The sequence below is a fragment of the Ranitomeya imitator genome, chromosome 3, assembly GCF_032444005.1.
Source record: "Ranitomeya imitator isolate aRanImi1 chromosome 3, aRanImi1.pri, whole genome shotgun sequence".
NCBI classification, from domain to species: domain Eukaryota; kingdom Metazoa; phylum Chordata; class Amphibia; order Anura; family Dendrobatidae; genus Ranitomeya; species Ranitomeya imitator.
The window spans coordinates 473288704-473307747 of record NC_091284.1 but is presented as its reverse complement, the minus strand read 5'-3'; the positions used below and the strand labels follow the sequence as shown (position 1 = coordinate 473307747).

General features: G+C 45.0%; 1 protein-coding gene across 1 annotated transcript in view; it reads left to right on the top strand.

Annotated features, from left to right (window-relative positions):
• Nucleotides 1–1093: 1093 nt before the first annotated feature.
• Nucleotides 1094–19044, top strand: part of RABEP1 (rabaptin, RAB GTPase binding effector protein 1) — a 93955-nt gene continuing 76004 nt past the window's right edge. The window contains exon 1 of the mRNA XM_069757488.1: nucleotides 1094–1221. Coding sequence (XP_069613589.1) covers nucleotides 1188–1221 — 34 coding nt within the window. The 5' untranslated portion in view covers nucleotides 1094–1187. The remainder of the gene's footprint in view (nucleotides 1222–19044) is intronic.

Sequence of the window (19044 nt, the reverse complement as noted above, 5' to 3'; positions counted from 1 at the left end):
GGCTCCTCACAGCAGGGTCCCCGGCAGCAGAGGCTCCTCACAGCAGGGTCCCCGGCAGCAGAGGCTCCTCACAGCAGGGTCCCCGGCAGCAGAGGCTCCTCACAGCAGGGTTCCCGGCAGCAGAGGCTCCTCACAGCAGGGGTCCCCGGCAGCAGAGGCTCCTCACAGCAGGGTCCCCGGCACCAGAGGCTCCTCACAGCAGGGGTCCCCCGGCAGCGGAGGCTCCTCACAGCAGGGGTCGCCGGCAGCAGAGGCTCCTCACAGCAGGGTCCCCGGCAGCAGAGGCTCCTCACAGCAGGGGTCCCCGGCAGCAGAGGCTCCTCACAGCAGGGGCCCCCGGCAGCAGAGGCTCCTCACAGCAGGGGCCCCCGGCAGCAGAGGCTCCTCACAGCAGGGGTCCCCGGCAGCAGAGGCTCCTCACAGCAGGGTCCCCGGCAGCAGAGGCTCCTCACAGCAGGGGTCCCCGGCAGCAGAGGCTCCTCACAGCAGGGGCCCCCGGCAGCAGAGGCTCCTCACAGCAGGGGTCCCCGGCAGCAGAGGCTCCTCACAGCAGGGTCCCCGGCAGCAGAGGCTCCTCACAGCAGGGTTCCCGGCAGCAGAGGCTCCTCACAGCAGGGGTCCCCGGCAGCAGAGGCTCCTCACAGCAGGGTCCCCGGCACCAGAGGCTCCTCACAGCAGGGGTCCCCCGGCAGCGGAGGCTCCTCACAGCAGGGGTCGCCGGCAGCAGAGGCTCCTCACAGCAGGGGTCGCCGGCAGCAGAGGCTCCTCACAGCAGAGGCTCCTCACAGCAGGGGTCCCCCGGCAGCGGAGGCTCCTCACAGCAGGGTCCCCGGCAGCGGAGGCTCCTCACAGCAGGGTCCCCGGCAGCGGAGGCTCCTCACAGCAGGGTCCCCGGCAGCGGAGGCTCCTCACAGCAGGGTCCCCGGCAGCAGAGGCTCCTCACAGCAGGGGTCCCCGGCAGCAGAGGCTCCTCACAGCTGTCTAGACAGGAGCCGCTCTCACGCTCAGCTGCCACTGCCAGACAGCAACATGGTCTCCCAGAAGCGCTGAGCTCTGAGAAACGTCACGTCCAGTGACGTCAGCGCGCCGGCTGTCACGCTCAGGATGACGCGGTTCTGGAGGATGCCCAGGCCGAGCTCTGAACTAAACGTTTCCCGACAGTGAGAGCGACCGGCTCGGCGGTCAGGATGGCGGAACCGGGTCGCGTTCCTCCCACGGACGGTGAGTGCTTGTGAGGAGCCAGGGAATGCCTGGCTGTCCGTGGCCGGTTTTGGTGGGAGCCCTGTACCGGCTGGGAGCAGACACATGTCATGTAGTGGGTGACGCTGCTGGTTAGCTGGGTGGGAGCTGCCGGTGGTATTGTCCCGGCCCCCTCCTGCTATAGTGTCCCCGGGACCCCATCCCTGCCATTACACAGTGCAGGTCAGTGTCCGTGAGCTCAGGTGTGTGCGGGGTCACCACAGCCCCAGGACCCTCTTACAGCAGGTGCCATAAACACATAGAGCAGCGCAGCCTCAGGGATATTGGATCCGGGTCTGGATTGTGTCATTAGAATCAGTGGTTCCTATTGTGGGATGTTACTCTCCAGCCTTTCAGGCTGATGGTGCATGTTCCTCTGTCCCCTCATACTGTTTGGGGGGGTGAATGTAGGGGTCTCCTGGGTGGGCTCATCCTGTCTCATTGTGCCCTAGCTGGTCTAAATAACAGGGAATAAGCGTTAGGCATGGAAAAACCCTAAAGTGACACAAAGCCACTGATTATTGGATTCTGATTATTAATCTGAATGAGGCTGAGGGCACATTCAGACGTCCGTTCACATCGGACCACAGTGCACGGACTGGCTGCGGGTTTTTCTAACTGAGCATGAAAGCTTCACTTATTTCTATGAGGCTGTCACGCTCAGGCCGGGAGCTCCGCAGCCGTGCATTGCGATCCGATCTCTGATGTGTACGGACGTCTGAAATCGCCCTCGCCGTTACAGAAATCCTTGCGCATGCTGAAGAAGAGCCACAACTGCAGCTGTGTTTATAATGAGACCAAGCTTAGCTCTGCTGTACTGTTATAATCCTACATGGCTCTGCTGAGAGCAGCCGTTACATCTGACACTGGGAACATCCCCTTTAATTTAAAATAAGCTCTAAAGACAGATTCTTGGGGAGATCATTGTCCAACCCATAGATCTTAAGAGCTAATTAGCATATTAAAAACATATGGATTTCTATGGAATAAGACATCGGATTGTAGATATCAAGGTATGGCATTATTCAGCTTCCTATGACCTACATGCCCATATAGACGGCTTAGGAGGGTTGAGTCTATTGACAGATTCCCTTTAAGGGTAGCATTGTTTTCAGTCCAATTAAAAAGTGGGGGAGCTGATAAGTTCAAGTGTATTCAGTTTTCACCCACCCTACCTGATAGACAGCCGCAGCTTGTACAGACCAGTGTGAGATCTCAGCATCAGGAGTTTGGAGTCGGAGTCGGTATAAAATGCACTAACTCCGACAATATATAACATTGGGTACAGTAGTTCAGTGCTGGAGGGTCTGTAATTGTTCTCATAAGAATTTGGGAAAGTTATGAAATGTCCTATAAATGTCTGTTCTGTTCCTGATCTCCGCTTTTAGTGGAGATGAATCTGTGCTGCAGGTTATGTACATGCTCAGTAGTGACCAGTGCTGGGGAGTGGGAGGTTTAGCTGAGATGAATCTGTGCTGCACTTTATGTACATGCTCAGTAGTGACCAGTGCTGGGGAGTGGGAGGTTTAGCTGAGATGAATCTGTGCTGCACTTTACGTACATGCTCAGTAGTGACCAGTGCTGGGGAGTCGGAGGTTTAGGTGAGATGAATCGTGCTGCACTTTATGTACATGCTCAGTAGTGACCAGTGCTGGGGAGTCTGAGTCTGAGTCAGAGGAATTGAGGAGTCTTGAGATGGTGGTTTGGCTTTCCGACTCCACAGCCCTACTTGGAAGCAGGAGGGACTTGGTGGGCAGAGATTGAGGGTAAATGTTCATAGATACATGGGTCCATCAAGTTTAACCTTTCTCTATTTATTGCTAAACAGTTATAACTCACAATGTCATTTCTTGTGAGAAAACCATTCATCCCTTTTTTAATCCTGATCTAATGTCTGACTGCTCTAACTGTAAGGCTATGTGCACACGTTGCGGTTTTTACTGCGGATCCACAGCGTTTTCGACGCTGCGGATCTGCAGCAGTTTTCCATGTGGTGTACAGTACCATGTTAACCTATGGAAAACAAAAACCGCTGTGCACATGCTGCGGAAAAAAACGCGCAGAAACGCTGCGGTTTATTTTCCGCAGCATGTCAATTCTTTGTGCGGAATCCGCAGCGGTTTAACACCTGCTCCATATTAAAAAAAAAACGCAGGTGTAAAACCGCAGTAGAATCCGCACAAAAACCGCAGAAAATCCGCAGGAAAAATGCAGTGATTTTTGCCCTGCGGATTTATCAAAATCAGTGCGGAAAAATCCGCACACCTGGACGCAGCGTGGGCACATACCCTAAAGAACCCTTTTCTTTTTAACCGCCTGTTGCCTTTCTTCCACGTATATTGATTGTCCCTTGCAAGGTCCTAGGAAGGAATAAGTCATGTGCCAGTCCTTTGTATTGACCACGCGTCTTTTTCTAAGTTAAACAAGCCCAGCTTTTCCAACCTCTCCTCATATGAAAGGCCTTCCATCCCTTGTAATAATCTAATTGCCCACCTGACTTTAACTTCCGAATATTCTTTTTATAATGTGGAGCCCCAGACTAGATCCCATATTATAGATGTCGCCTTACAAGTGATTTATAGAGGATCACATTTGGATGACAGGATTTTATTTTTTATACACTAAACTCTTGTTTGCATTTGCGGCTGCTGCCTGACATTGAGTGCTGCTGCTCAGCTTACTTGTAACCAGAATCCCCGAGTCCTTCTGTTCTGTATCCCTAGTATACTCACACTTAATGTATGTAGCAATATGATTACTCCGTCCTTGGTGCATTACTCTACATTAAACATCATCTGTCATGTTTTTGCCCATGTAGACATCATATGTAGATCATTCTGTAATGTTCTACCGTCTAGCTCAGCTTTTATTATCCAACAGTGTTGAAGACCCCCGGCTCCTTCAGTGTTGCAGGGGCAAAGCTACTGTTTCCAGCAGGGTGGGAGAGCGCTCCGTTCAGACCTGGAGTGCGACTATGAGGTTGGTCCACACTTCAGGAGCACTCTTTCTTCCCTCCGGTAAACAGGAGACTGGGAGCTGTGCGCTCTTGAAAGAGGAACATTAGAAAAAACATTTAAAGGGAAATCTTGCAGTTCTTCCATTGATCATCATAATAGACTGAAACTTCCATTCTGTAGAGGACACATTTCTATAGCTGTTTGCAATGAGAGGTATCTCCCATATATAGATAACACAGGATCACACTATTCACAAGGTGATGGTTACAGCCCACCTCCTTCCCTGCACAGTGGTCTCTGCACAGATCAATGAGCATGCTTATAGTGCACAGCTATAAAAGGCAGTGAGCCAAAGTTTCTGAATATCACATGATCACCGAGGGACACGGCGCTCTTCTGGGAGGGAGTATAGGATTCTTTTTTGCTTTATGATGCATTTTAGAGCAATTTAAAAGAGATTGTGCAGTAGTGTTCAATCCCTTTAAGTATCTGGGCACAAGTAAATAACCTAAAGGGGTCTATGCTTTTACATTTGCGACACTCCTGTTTTTTTGTTTTCTTCACATCGTATAGTAGCTTATATGAACACAGACTTAGTTATTTTCCACTATTTATGCTTTTAAAGGGGTGTTCCAGCTGGAAATAAGCGATCGCATTGGGTCCCACCGTTTCCAGAATGGGCAGAACCTGTTCTGATGATTAGTGGGTGTCCTAGCAACAATTTAACAGTAGATAAGTAATTTGTTTAGGATGGTAAATTGTTGTATTTTAGGGGCAAAATCTGGCAACTCGGGGACCAAAATGCAAACTGAGAACATGCTACTTGCTCAGTTACATTAATACTTGTGTGAAATATCTTTAGGCCTCGATCTGACGTTAGTGATTTTTCTGCTAGATAAAAATATATTTTACTCTGATCTGCATTTCATCAGAGTTTAGTTTTAACCGTCATTGTTCCATCAGTGATTTTCTCGTAAGATAAAGAATGGCTTTTCCTACCCACTGCAATATCAATCATGGATGGCATTGTGTGCTGTCAGTCATTATTACTGACCCTAAGGCTATGTGCACACGGTGCATTTTTTATGTGTTTTCTCATCGTGGAAATAGGCCAAAAACGCTATGGAAACTTTATGCAAGATAATTCAATGGCAATCCTGAAGTGTTGTGCACATGATCAGTCAATTTCCTTTGAGTATATGCAGTATGTTTTTTTTGTTTTCTGCAGCATGTCAATTTTTTTTGCGGATTTGTAGCGGTTTTCACCCCTTGACTTCAATTGAGTCAGTCAAATCCGCAGCAAAAACGCAGGTATAAAAATGTTTGCAGATTTGCTCAGTTTTTGTTTGTGTTTTCACCGGCATTCTATGGTGTTTCCCAGGCTGTCATCTGTGTGACAACGTGGAAAACACAGGTGCGGTGGTTCTTATCGGTGGTAATGCTACCACCAGTAAGACTGTCGGTCAGAGCACCGTGGAGTCATACTGTCAGATGTCAACGTGACCCCGCAGCTGTGACTGTGACCCGCGCTAATGCTACCGCCAGTAAGACTGTCGGTCAGAGCACTGTGGGGTCATACTGTCAGATGTCAGCGTGACCCCGCAGCTGTGACTGTGACTCGCGCTAATGCTACCGCCAGTAAGACTGTCGGTCAGAGCACTGTGGGGTCATACTGTCAGATGTCAGCGTGACCCCGCAGCTGTGACTGTGACCCGCGCTAATGCTACCGCCAGTAAGACTGTCGGTCAGAGCACTGTGGGGTCATACTGTCAGATGTCAGCGTGACCCCGCAGCTGTGACTGTGACCTGCGGTAACGCTACCGCCGGTAAGACTGTCGGTCAGAGCACTGTGGGGTCATACTGTCAGATGTCAGCGTGACCCCGCAGCTGTGACTGTGACCTGCGGTAACGCTACCACCGGTAAGACTGTCGGTCAGAGTGCTGCGGGGTCATACTGTCAGATGTCAGCGTGACCCCGCAGCTGTGACTGTGACCTGCGGTAACGCTACCGCCAGTAAGACTGTCGGTCAGAGTGCTGCGGGGTCATGCTGTCGGATATTAGGGTGACCCCGCAGAGATACTGTGACCTGCGGTAAAACACAACATGTAAAATAATTACATACATAATGAAATAAAAAAAAAAAAAAATTATACTCACCTTAACGCCAAATGCCGATGCCCATGTCTCCTAGAAAAAATAAAAAAATAATAAACCACCATATACTCGCCTCTCAGGCGTAGTCAATGTAATCCTGAGTGTCCAACGGCGATCTCACGTAACAGTAACATTGGGAGCTGTGACTACCTGGCTGCCGGTGATACACTGAAAGGAGTCAATCGCTTCCGCATTGTATTACTGAGCTGCCATGACAGAGGTCACCGGATATCATCAGCTCTGGTGATCTTCCTTACGGCACCACTGCTTCGTGAGCACGGCTCTCAAAGTCATCAGGATCATCGTGGGACATTATGGATTATCTCCTCTGCGGACCGGTGAAGAATATTGTGATTTATTATTTTATTTTGTTGCAGGAGACATTGGCGTCAGTGGATTAGGTGTTCGGTAAGTATGGTTTAATTTAGTTTCAATAAAGGAGTCTGTGTCATTTCAAATAAAGGACTTTATTCTGGGTCTGTATTTTTATAATATCACTATGTGGTTAGAAATTAGGGTGTCTTATTGACGCATCTCCATTACTAACCTGTGGGCTTGATGTCACCTGATAATACAAAGGTGACATCAACCCCCCATCCATCGCCCCACTTGCCACTGCTACAGGGTAAGTGGGAAGAGCGAGGCTAAGTGCCAGCATAGATGCACCTTTTCTGGGGTGACTGAGAGTTATGTTTTTAGCCTGGGTAGGGGGAAAATATCCATGGACCCTCTAGGCTATTATCAGCCCACAGCTGTCCCTAGCCTTTGCTGGGTAGATTTTATAGGGGGACCCTATGGCTATGTGCACACGTTGCGGATTCTCTGCGGATCCGCAGCATTTTTTGATGTGCAGAAACGCTGCAGATCCGCAATTGATTTACAGTACAATGTACATCAATGAGGGAAAAAAAATGCTGTGCACACTTTGCGGAAAATCCGCTGCGGTTTAAAAGTAGCATGTCACTTCTTTTTTTGTGAATCTGCAGCGTTTTTGTACCCATTCCATTAGAGAAAACCGCAGGGGTAAAAAACGCAGCGAATCCGCAAGAAAACTGCCGCAAAAACGCACAAAAAACGCTGCGGAACCGCACTAAAAATGCGACAAATTCGCAGGTGCGTTTTCTGCCAGGAGAGGCAGAATCCGCACCAGAAATTCCTAAGCCTAATCCGCAACGTGTGCACATAGCCTAAGTCGTTTTTTTTCTTGGGTCACCCTGTAAATTAGCCAGTAAAGGCTAAGCAAACAACTGTGAGCAGATATTAATAGCCTAGGAACCTTTACACCCAGAATATTAACATCAGCCGTCGGCTTTCCCTCTGCTGGTTATGAAAATTGCGCAGGAGCCCACACATTTTTTTTTTCTCAAAATAAGAATTGCTGTTTGGTTACAGCCGACTTAGGTTCATTCTGTTAACACTCCTACATAGGTTGGTGACAATGTGTGTGTTTGTGTTTACTTACCGTCTTAGTAATGAGGGTGTCGGGCTGAAAATTTTCATTACTAAGCATAGGGCTTGGTATCAATGACAGCTGCTGACACCAAGCCTTAATACCATTACTCTGATGCTACTGCATCAGAATAAAAATGGTGGTGTTGAGCCAAGAAATTACCGTATATACTCGAGTATAAGCCAACCCCCCCCCCTAATTTTGCCAGAAAAAAATGGGAAAACTTAATGACTCGAGTATAAGCCTAGGGTGGGAAATGCAGCAGCTACCGGTAAATGTCAAAAGTAAAAATAGATACCACTAAAAGTAAAATTAATTGAGACATCAGTAGGTTAAGTGTTTTTGAATATCCATATTGAATCAGGAGCCCCATATAATGCTCCATACAGTTCATGATGGCCCCATAAGATGCTCCATATTAAAATATGCCCCATATAAAAAAATGTATAATAATAATATAATGCTCCATACAGTTTATGATGGGCTCCATAAGATACTCCATATTAAAATATGCCCCATGTAATGCTGCACAAATGCTGATTATGGCCCCATAAGATGCTCCAGAGATATTTGCCCCATATAATGCTGCACATGGCCCCATACCGATATTAGCCCCATATAATGTTGCACATGGCCCCATACAGATATTAGCCCCATGTAATGCTGCACATGGCCCCATAAGATGCTCCATACAGACATTTGCCCCATATGCTGTTGCTGCGATAAAAAAAAAAGACATACTCGCCTCTCAGGCCCCCGTCACTTGCTATATTCACCTGCTCCCCGTTCCACCGATGGGCGCCGCTGTGTCTTCCCTGTCCTCCGCGCTGACACTCAGGCAGAGGGCGGCGTGCACTAATCGCGTCATCGCGCCCTCTGACCTGAGCGTCACTGCAGAGGACGGGGAAGATGCAGCGGCGCCCATCGGTGGAACGGGGAGCAGGTGAATATAGCGCACTGCGTTATACTCACCTGCTCCTGGCGCGGTCCCTGCACGTCTGTTCCCCGGCGCCGGCAGCTTCTTCCTGTAGTGAGCGGTCACATGGTACCTCTCATTACAGTAATAAATATGCGGCTCCACCCCGCATGGAGTCGGGTCCATATTCATTACTTTAATGAGCGGTGCCACGTGCTCACTACAGGAAGAAGCTGCCGGGGAACAGACGAGCAGAGACTGCGCCAGGAGCAGGTGAGTATTATTACACAGCTCCGCTCCCCCTCCCCTGCCAACCCCTGGGAATGACTTGAGTATAATCCGAGAGGGGCAATTTCAGCCTAAAATAATGGGCTGAAATTCTCGGCTTATATTTGAGTATATACGGTACATCACAAAATACCGTAGGTTTTTTTTTAAATGTTTATTTCGCTGTACAAAAACACATGCAAAAAACGCATACAAAACCAAGGTATAAACGCACTCAAAAATGCAGCAGAACGCGTGTTTTTGCTGCCAAGAGATCCAGAAACCTCGCAGAAATTTCTGCAAGCAAGTACTGAATGAGCGCACATAGCCTTAGACTGACTTGTATGAGTAATTTTGATCCATTACTCGGATCAGAGACTGACATGTAAAAGGATAGAGGAACAGTACGTGTGCACCCTAGATATTTTGTAAGCAGCTACAGATATAAACGGCAGTCTGCACCGTGTCTGTGAATAGTTGCATCCGGTGTATAGAAAATAGTGCTAAAACAATTAGGCAGCACAATAGTACATGATGTAATGTAACTATAAAAGGCACAGAACGCCCAATGGGTATGTCAGCTAGTTGGCACAGATGCCAAGTAAAAGTGTTGGTGTATAAGTAATGCTTCTTTACCACGTACAGGAAAAAAACGGTACTGGTGCCATCGGTGTGTCCGTTTTTACCTTCAGTGTGTCATCACTGCATCCATTTTTACTCTACTGTCTATTGGCCATTAGAGACAACTTTTGTAAATCTGATTAGTCTTCAGCTGTTTTTGTGCTTTTTTTTTCTATGTGTTTTTGGGGCTTTTTTTCAGCAGCTTTTGGATTTTTCTAGATAATTTTGTAGGCTTATGGAGTTATGTGCATATAGCATCTTTTGAGGCTGCCAAAACCATCAGTTTTTCAAGCGGAAGACGCTTCAGGAATCACTCCTTTTCTCTAGAGTTTGGTACACCCGAAGGATCTTTTTTACCGTAGCTTTTTTGTTGTTACTTTCGGAGTAATTTTTTTTTCAGCATTTTTTTTTGCTGTTTTTACTGGCAACTTCTTTGCATATTTTTAAATCCTATTCACCTATGAATAAATTGTGTTAGCCCTTTTGAAGTGAAAACGCTTTAAAAAATGTTAAAAATAACAACCGGTGGCTTCCAAGTGTCTTTTTATCCTTCTCATTAACTTCTATTGTATAGTATTGGTTGTCTTCCTACCTATAAATGAAAGTAGAATGGTCTGCTCGCATAGGCCACTTGCACACGGTCAGTATTTGCTGAGTATTTTATCTCAGGATTCAATACAAATTTTAAAAATATAAAAATAGTAAGGAACAATAAAAAAATTAATCCAATAAATACATTTTATGTAAAAATAAATTTAAAAAGTACACATATTTGGTATCAAAGCATCCAGAACAAACCGCCCTACAAAACTGTCCTGTTAATTAACCCCCTTCAGTGAACATAGGCAAAATTCTATGGTTTATCATCATACCGCCTAACAAAAAGTGGAATAAATTGCAATCAAAAAGACTAATGTAAATAAGTGATTTTTCTGAGAACTACATCTTGTCCCGCAAAAAACATACCATACCATACAGCTGTTAGTGGAAAAATAAAACTTATATCAAAAGAAAGCAATGCAAAAATAATCCTTTTTTTCTATAAAATAGTTTATATTGTGTAAAAGTGCCAAAACATAAAAAAAACTACGGTATATACATGTGGTGTTGCTGTAATCGTACTGACCCAAAGAATAAAGTTACCTTATCAATTTTAGCACACGTGAAATGCATTGAAAAAAAAAAATTCCTGAATTGCTGTTTTTTGTTCATTCTGCCTCCAAAAATCAGAATAGAGAGCAATCAAAAAATGTCATGCCTCAAAATGGTACCAGTAATAATAATAATAATAATAATAATCTTTATTTTTATATAGCGCTAACATATTCCGCAGCGCTTTACAGTTTTGCACACATTATCATCACTGTCCCCGATGGGGCTCACAATCTAGAATCCCTATCAGTATGTCTTTGGAATGTGGGAGGAAACCGGAGTGCCCGGAGGAAACCCACGCAAACACGGAGAGAACATACAAACTCTTTGCAGATGTTGTCCTGGGTGGGATTAGAACCCAGGACCCCAGCGCTGCAAGGCTGCAATGCTAACCACTGCGCCACCGTGCTGCCCACGGTGCTGCCCAGTAAAAACTCGTCCCGCAAAAAACAAGCCCTGACTTGACTCTGTCGGCAGAAACATGGAAAAATCATAGCTATCTAAATATGGGGATGCAAAAAAAAAAAAAGTTTTTGCAATAAAAAGTGTCTTTTAGTGTGTGACAGCAGCCAAACATAAAAACCCGATATAAATCTGGTATCTCTGTAATTACACTGACCTGAAGAATAAAGTCGTCTAATCACTTATTCCGCATGAGGAACAGTGTAAAAAAATAAATAAAACCAATTCTTCACTTGCTATTGAATTTTTTTTTTCATTCTGCCTCCCAAAGATCACAGTAAGGGTATGTTTCCACGTTCAGTAAACGCTGCATGTTTGACGCTGCATAGAGACGCAGCGTCAGACACGCAGCGTCCAGATGTTACAGCATAGTGTAGGGGATTTCATGAAATCCCGTCTCCACTATGCGTGGTAAAACGCATCCGGCGGCCCTGCGATTCCGGACATGCAGCGCGTCTTTTTATATCGCAGCATGTTTGTTTACCTTGCGGCGCCGCTGCGCCGCCGCAAGGTATAACACAGGGCCCTATGTGTGGGGTGCGATGATTCCGGATGTGTGCAATGAACACATCCGGCATAATTGCGTCTTCAGAAGGGGGCGGAGCGAGTTTACCGCTCCGTCAAAACCGCCGGCCATCCTGAACGTGGACACGTACCCTTAGGGTATGTGCACACGTTGAGGTGTTTTTGCGAAAAAAAAAAAAACGCTATAAAAACACATACAAAAACACTCACATATGCATCCTATCATTTAGAATGCATTCTGCAATTTTTGTGCACATGATGCGTTTTTTTTCCGCAAAAAAATGCATTGCGGTAAAAAAAGCAGCATGTTCATTAATTTTGCGGATTTTCCGCGTTTTTCCCGCTATATAATGCATTGGGGAAAAAAACGCAAAGAAAAAAATCCGCAAAAAGCGCGTCAAAAACGCAGAAAAACAGCAAAAACGCATGCGGATTTCTGGCAGAAATGTCCGTTTTTTGTCAGGAAATTTCTGTTAGAAAATACTGACGTGTGCACTTACCCTAAGGCTCAGCTCACATTTATCCTGCGCTTAAACTGGAACTTCTGTGTAAATCTCTGAAATACAGGTTCATCTCACAAAATTAGAATATCATCAAAAAGTTAATTTATTTCAGTTCTTCAATACAAAAAGTGAAACTCATATTATATAGAGTCATTACAAACAGAGTGATCTATTTCAAGTGTTTATTTTTGTTAATGGTGATAATTATGGCTTACAGCCAATGAAAACCCAAAAGTCATTATCTCAGTAAATTAGAATACTATATAACACCAGCTTGAAAAATGATTTTAAAACCTGAAATGTTGGCCTAATGAAATGTATGTTCAGTAAATGCACTCAGTCCTTGGTCGGGCTCCTTTTGCATCAATTACTGCATCAATGCGGCGTGGCATGGAGGGGATCAGCCTGTGGCACTGCTGAGGTGTTATGGAAGCCCAGGTTGCTTTGATAGCAGTTCGTCTGCATTGTCTGGTGTCTCTCATCTTCCTCTTTACAGTACCTCATAGATTATGGGGTTAAGATCAGGCGAGTTTGCAGGCCAATGAAGCACAGTGCTACTGTTGTTTTTAAACCAGGTATTGGTACTTTTGGCAGTGTGGACAGGTGCCAAGTCCTGCTGGAGAATGAAATTTCCAACTCCCAAAAAGCTTGTCGGCAGAAGGAAGCATGAAGTGCTCTAAAAATTTTTGGACCTTCCCGATCTATTATCAACATGCAGCTGTCTGTTTAGCCTTTGCCGGGCATTAAAAAATCCCATGTCATTATTTGATTTAGAGCCTCTCCTTTTTAATAACCTGTAAAGGCTAAGCAGACAACTGTAAGCTGATATTATTAGGCCTGGAAGCACAATTGTTATTGGCCCCTTACCAGTCTAATAAGACCAGATCACAGCTGTCTGCTTTCCTTAGCTGGCTAGTAAAATTACAATTTTTTTTCTTTCTTTTTTTTTTTACATTTATTCCTAAAAAGCTGTCAGATAAGCTCCACATAGCTTATTAAATATCTGTCTATCTGTCTTTATCCATTTGCCCCATATCTATCTAACCATCTATTTATATCTGTATATAAGATTGAAAACTTTGTAAACTAGCTTTAAGTTATATAGAGAATTGCAGTATGTAAAAGATGTTAAAAATGCATTGCATACAGATTGGATACGCATGTCATAGTTGAGAAAAATCATATTCTACTTGCATAACACTCATCCTACTTTTCTGGATCAACAACGGACCAATTTTTTTAAACGTTACTGTAGCTCCATCCTTAGAGTATACTTATTTTATACAACCAAATTATATAATAGGGGCTGTAGACTTTTTATATTCATTTTACATAGCTCAAAAGTGGTGACAGATTCCCTTCAAGCAGGCAGTTTGGGTATTAGGGTACGTGCACACGTTGCGGATTTCCTGCGAATCCGCAGAGTTTTTTGCGGTGCAGAAACGCTGCAGATCCGCAAGTGATTTACAGTACAATGTAAATCAATGGTGAAAAAAAAAATGCTGTGCCAATGGTGCGGAAAATTCTGTGCGGAAACGCTGCAGATTAAAAGTAGTAGCATGTTTCTTCTTTTTTGCGGATCTGCTGCGTTTTGTACCCATTCCATTATAGAAATCCACAGAGGTAAAAAAACACAGTAAATCCGCAAAAAATCCGAAGCAAATCCGCCCAAAAACCGCGACAAATCCGCACATGCGTTTTCTGCCAAGAGATGCAGAATCTGCACCAGAAATTCCTAAGCCTAATCTGCAACGTGTGCACATAGCCTTAGAAAGATTTCTAGGAATTGCCTGTAACGCAGGTCCTTAAAGGCTATGTATCGGCAAGGTTATTTTAAGGTTACAGAGCTGAACAGATTGTTTTTTTTTTTTTTAAAGTATTCTTACTTTGCAGCATTTTTTTCTAGACCTGCCTAAAACTTTTGCGCTGTAATGTTTCTGTACAAAGTACAGGAGAAGGACCAGGGAGATGCACAATTCCATGGCAGGATTGCTGGCATGCTTGAGATGGAAGTTGCAAAGTTCCTCTTCCTCCATCGGCAGACGGGGTATCCTAGAGAGTTACAGGTGCCATATCCCGCTGTTGAAGGTGATGCCATTTGGCTATATATATAATGCTTCACTAAAGCCCTCTGATTGTATATACATGTAGCTGTCCTCTATATACATGTAGCTATGGCTATTTCACAGGTTTCTCTGGTAACTGTCCACATATAGTTTACTTCATTCAAGTCTCCCTAGAGAAGCCTCAGGGGCTTATATTCATTATATTTGGGCAGCTATACAGTCGCTGAGAGGGCTTTAGTAGAGCAGTACAGAGTCCACATGCCGCCAACATCAACTAATCCAGGTCCACAACCTCATCAGCAGAGCTTGGGCACTCGTAGGTTTTCATAGACTTGCAATCTCCAGGAACTCACCCAAGCAACTTCCTGTACATGTGCCAAGTCAAGTGTCTTCTTGGCGGTAACCGGTAACCCTGGTTTTTCCCACATTCCTGGCCATCAAATCTAGAGTGCTCCTCATTTTATTATTATTATTATTCATATTATTATTATTTATATAGCACCATTGATTCCATGGTGCTGTACATGAGAAGGGGTTACATACAAATTACAGATATCACTTACTGTAAGCAAACTAACAATGACAGACTGATACAGAGGGGCGAGGACCCTGCCCTTGCGGGCTTACATTCTACAGGATGGTGGGGAAGGGGACAGTAGGTTGAGGGTTGCAGGAGCTCCGGTGTTGGTGAGGCGGTAGCTTCGATAGTGGTGAGGAGGCAGCGGGGTCAGTGCAGGCTGTAGGCTTTCCTGAAGAGGTGAGGTGGGTTTTCAGGTTCCGTCTGAAGGATCCGAATGTGGTTGATTCTATCTGTGCCCAATGAAGCTTCTGTGGCACGGTCATTTGTGGAACCCGCATACATGCATAACAAAGGGCTAAAATATGATGTGATACATTTTGACGTGTTATTTACCCTGTGTCAACCCTGCAGAGTTTTACCATATCGGCAAAGTGAATGAGATTTCTGAAATTTCATGCACATATGCTGCTTATTTTTTCCCATACGAACCTTCAAGGCGTTTTTTTCTACAGCATGTCAATTTTGTCACATGAATGGGAAAAAAGACAAAAGCAAAAATGCATATAAAAAAGTATGAATTTTTCTCAGTTTTTCCTGCCATCTCTCTGTTTTTTTTTTTTTAAAGAATGTACGTATTCTAATACAGTGTCTCCTATAGATAGATGGGAGATTTGGGATAACAGCAGGTTGGGCTTTATGGCGTGTGTTTACAGTGCTGGGCGACCTGGTGTGAATACTCTCGCTGCCCATGTGGCCTGTAGAGACAGAAGATAATGACAGCCTATCTTCAGCTCACACGTGTACATTTCCATGTCTGTAACACATAGCACACCTCATTTAATTGTTGATCACACCAAATGATATGCTGCACGTTTTATCTCCTAATTATAGTTGTGGCCATTGCTCAAGAAATGGCATATCTTCTTGATGGTGATATCATAGTGCTTGCTATGTCACTCCTGCTCGGCTCTTTGCCGAATAGTATTTAATAAACACATGGTTAACCTGAGCCAGCAAGAGCAGTGCAGCTGTTTCCGAAATATCACATGGTAACATTGTTTGTCATGTGTTGTTTTTTTCTTGGTCGGCAACAAGTGAATTGGGCTATGTGCCACCATCAGGAATAGCTGTGTTGTACATTAGAAGCCCAGTGGATGGGATTTCTAGAAGTCTCATGCCCAATGTTACCGCTGCGTAAACTCACCCGCTGTGCAGGTTACGAGTAGTGATGAGCGAATTTGTTCGGAAAACGATCACCAAACATAAATTCGGCACAAATATGGCACATTCGGATTCATGATCGGAAGCACGAACAAAATTTTATAAAATTGGTAACATTCAGGTAAAAGGTGGTAAAATATTGGCGTTGCCACAAAAGTATTTTCATCATTTTAGCAGCGATAATAATGTATCATAAGCGTTTGGAACGTGTTTGATGAGGGGATTTGCAGAGCTCAGAGACGTTCTTGTAAACAGTTATTTTTTTCCCCTAACTTTGTGTGTGCACATTGCGGCTAGCCAATTAGGGCGCAGGAAACAACCACAATGTCCTGACACAACGACTTGTGTCATTGGCTGCTGAAATCACATGTCCCTCTCAATATAAATAGTTGTTTTGGCGTCATTTTGATACGAACAGCACAGAGTCTGCTCCTAATGCTGGCACTGTTAGCAGCAAGATTTTATCTACTTAGTTAGGTGGTTGTATATCAGTCAGCTAGTGTAGCTAGCTAGTGTCCAGTGTGGCTGTTAAATTTAGCTTCCAGCACTTTTTTGTTGTCATTACTGAGGTCCACAAGCAAAGCCAGCATGGCACATGTCCTACACTGCTTCTATTGTGCCCCATGGACGAGTATAGCATTCTAATTAATATTTTTTCACAAGCTATATGTGACGGATGGACGTGGCACATATCACATTTACAGAGTGGGCACAGATTAAGGACCTCTGCACCCTTACACACAGTTTCAAAATGGCTACTAAGATGGTTAGCGCTGACGCCGCCGTCATCAGCATCACTATTCCGGTCATCTATATTCTGGAGCAGAGTTTGAATAGCATGCGGGAGGAGATGGTGGTCCCAGAAGAAGAGGAGGATGCGGAAGGGAAAGCATTGTCTCTGAGTTCAAGGCTGTTGGCACACAGGTTGGTGCCAAGGTAGGGTGGATTACTGCGATCGAGTGGGGCTGGTGATAATAGACAAACTGTTATCGAAGGTGCAAGATCCGAGAATCAAATGGAGGAGGAAGAGGTGATGGGCGAGCAGCTGTCAGATGAAGAGGAAAATCCTCCCCTCTCTGTTCATGGTTGGCGGGAGGGGACGGAGGAAACGAGCCTCATTGTTACCCAGCCACCAACACCGCATGGACTTGGACCTCATGGTAGAGCCTGACATATGAGGGCCTTCTTGCTGCACTATCTGCAACATGATCCGCATATAGTTATGATTAGGAATAATGCTGACTACTGGGTTGCCACTCTGTTAGATCCACGTTATAAAACCAAATTTTGCCAGATGATTCCCGCCCTAGAAAGGGACCCGCGAATGCTGGAGTATCGAAACACACTTTTAAACAACCTTAACCCCTTTCTGACATCGGATGTACTATCCCGTCGAGGTGGGGCGGGCCCCTATGACCACGGACGGGATAGTACGTCCAGCGCGATCGGCGGCGCTCACGGGGGGAGCGCGGCCGGGTGTCAGCTGCCTATCGCAGCTGACATCCGGCACTATGTGCCAGGAGCGGTCACGGACCGCCCCTGGCACATTAACCCCTGGCACACCGCGATCAAAGATGATCGCGATGTGCCGGGGGTGCAGGGAAGCATCGCGCAGGGAGGGGGCTCCCTGCGGGCTTCCCTGAGCCCCTCGCAGCAACGCGATGTGATCGCGTTGCTGCGAGAGTCTTACCTCCCTCCCTGCCTGCTCCAGATCCGGATCCAAGATGGCCGCGGATCCGGGTCCTGCAGGGAGGGAGGTGGCTTCACAGAGCCTGCTCAGAGCAGGCACTGTGAAGCAGCCTGCACTGCTATTAGATCGGTGATCTGACAGAGTGCTGTGCAAACTGTCAGATCACCGATCTGTGATGTCCCCCCCTGGGACAAAGTAAAAAATTAAAAAATTTTTTTTCCAAATGTGTAAAAAAAAAATAAAAAAAAATATTCCTAAATAATGAAAAAAAATATATTATTCCCATAAATACATTTCTTTATCTAAATAAATAAACAATAAAAGTACATATATTTAGTATCGCCGCGTCCGTAACGGCCCGACCTATAAAACTGGCCCACTAGTTAACCCCTTCAGTAAACACCGTAAGAAAAAAAAAAAAACGAGGCAAAAAACAACGCTTTATTATCATACCGCCGAACAAAAAGTGGAATAACACGCGATCAAAAGGACAGATATAAATAACCATGGTACCGCTGAAAGCGTCATCTTGTCCCGCAAAAAAACGAGCCGCCATACAGCATCATCAGCAAAAAAATAAAAAAGTTATAGTCCTGAGAATAAAGCGATGCAAAAATAATTTTTTTCTATAAAATAGTTTTTATCGTATAAAAGCGCCAAAACATAAAAAAATTATATAAATGAGGTATCGCTGTAATCGTACTGACCCGAAGAATAAAACTGCTTTATCAATTTTACCAAACTCGGAACGGTATAAACGCCTCCCCCAAAAGAAATTCATGAATAGCTGGTTTTTGGTCATTCTGCCTCACAAAAATCGGAATAAAAAGCGATCAAAAAATGTCACGTGCCCGAAAATGTTACCAATAAAAACGTCAACTCGTCCCGCAAAAAACAAGACCTCACATGACTCTGTGGACCAAAATATGGAAAAATTATAGCTCTCAAAATGTGGTAACGCAAAAAATATTTTTTGCAATAAAAAGCGTCTTTCAGTGTGTGACGGCTGCCAATCATAAAAATCTGCTAAAAAAACCACTATAAAAGTAAATCAAACCCCCCTTCATCACCCCCTTAGTTAGGGAAAAATTAAAAAAATGTATTTATTTCCATTTTCCCATTAGGGCTAGGGTTAGGGCTAGGGCTAGGGTTAGGGTTAGGGCTAGAGTTAGGGTTAGGGCTAGGGTTAGGGCTACAGTTTGGGTTGGGGCTAAAGTTACAGTTAGGGTTTAGATTACATTTACAGTTGGGAATAGGGTTGGGATTAGGGTTAGGGGTGTGTCAGGGTTAGAGGTGTGGT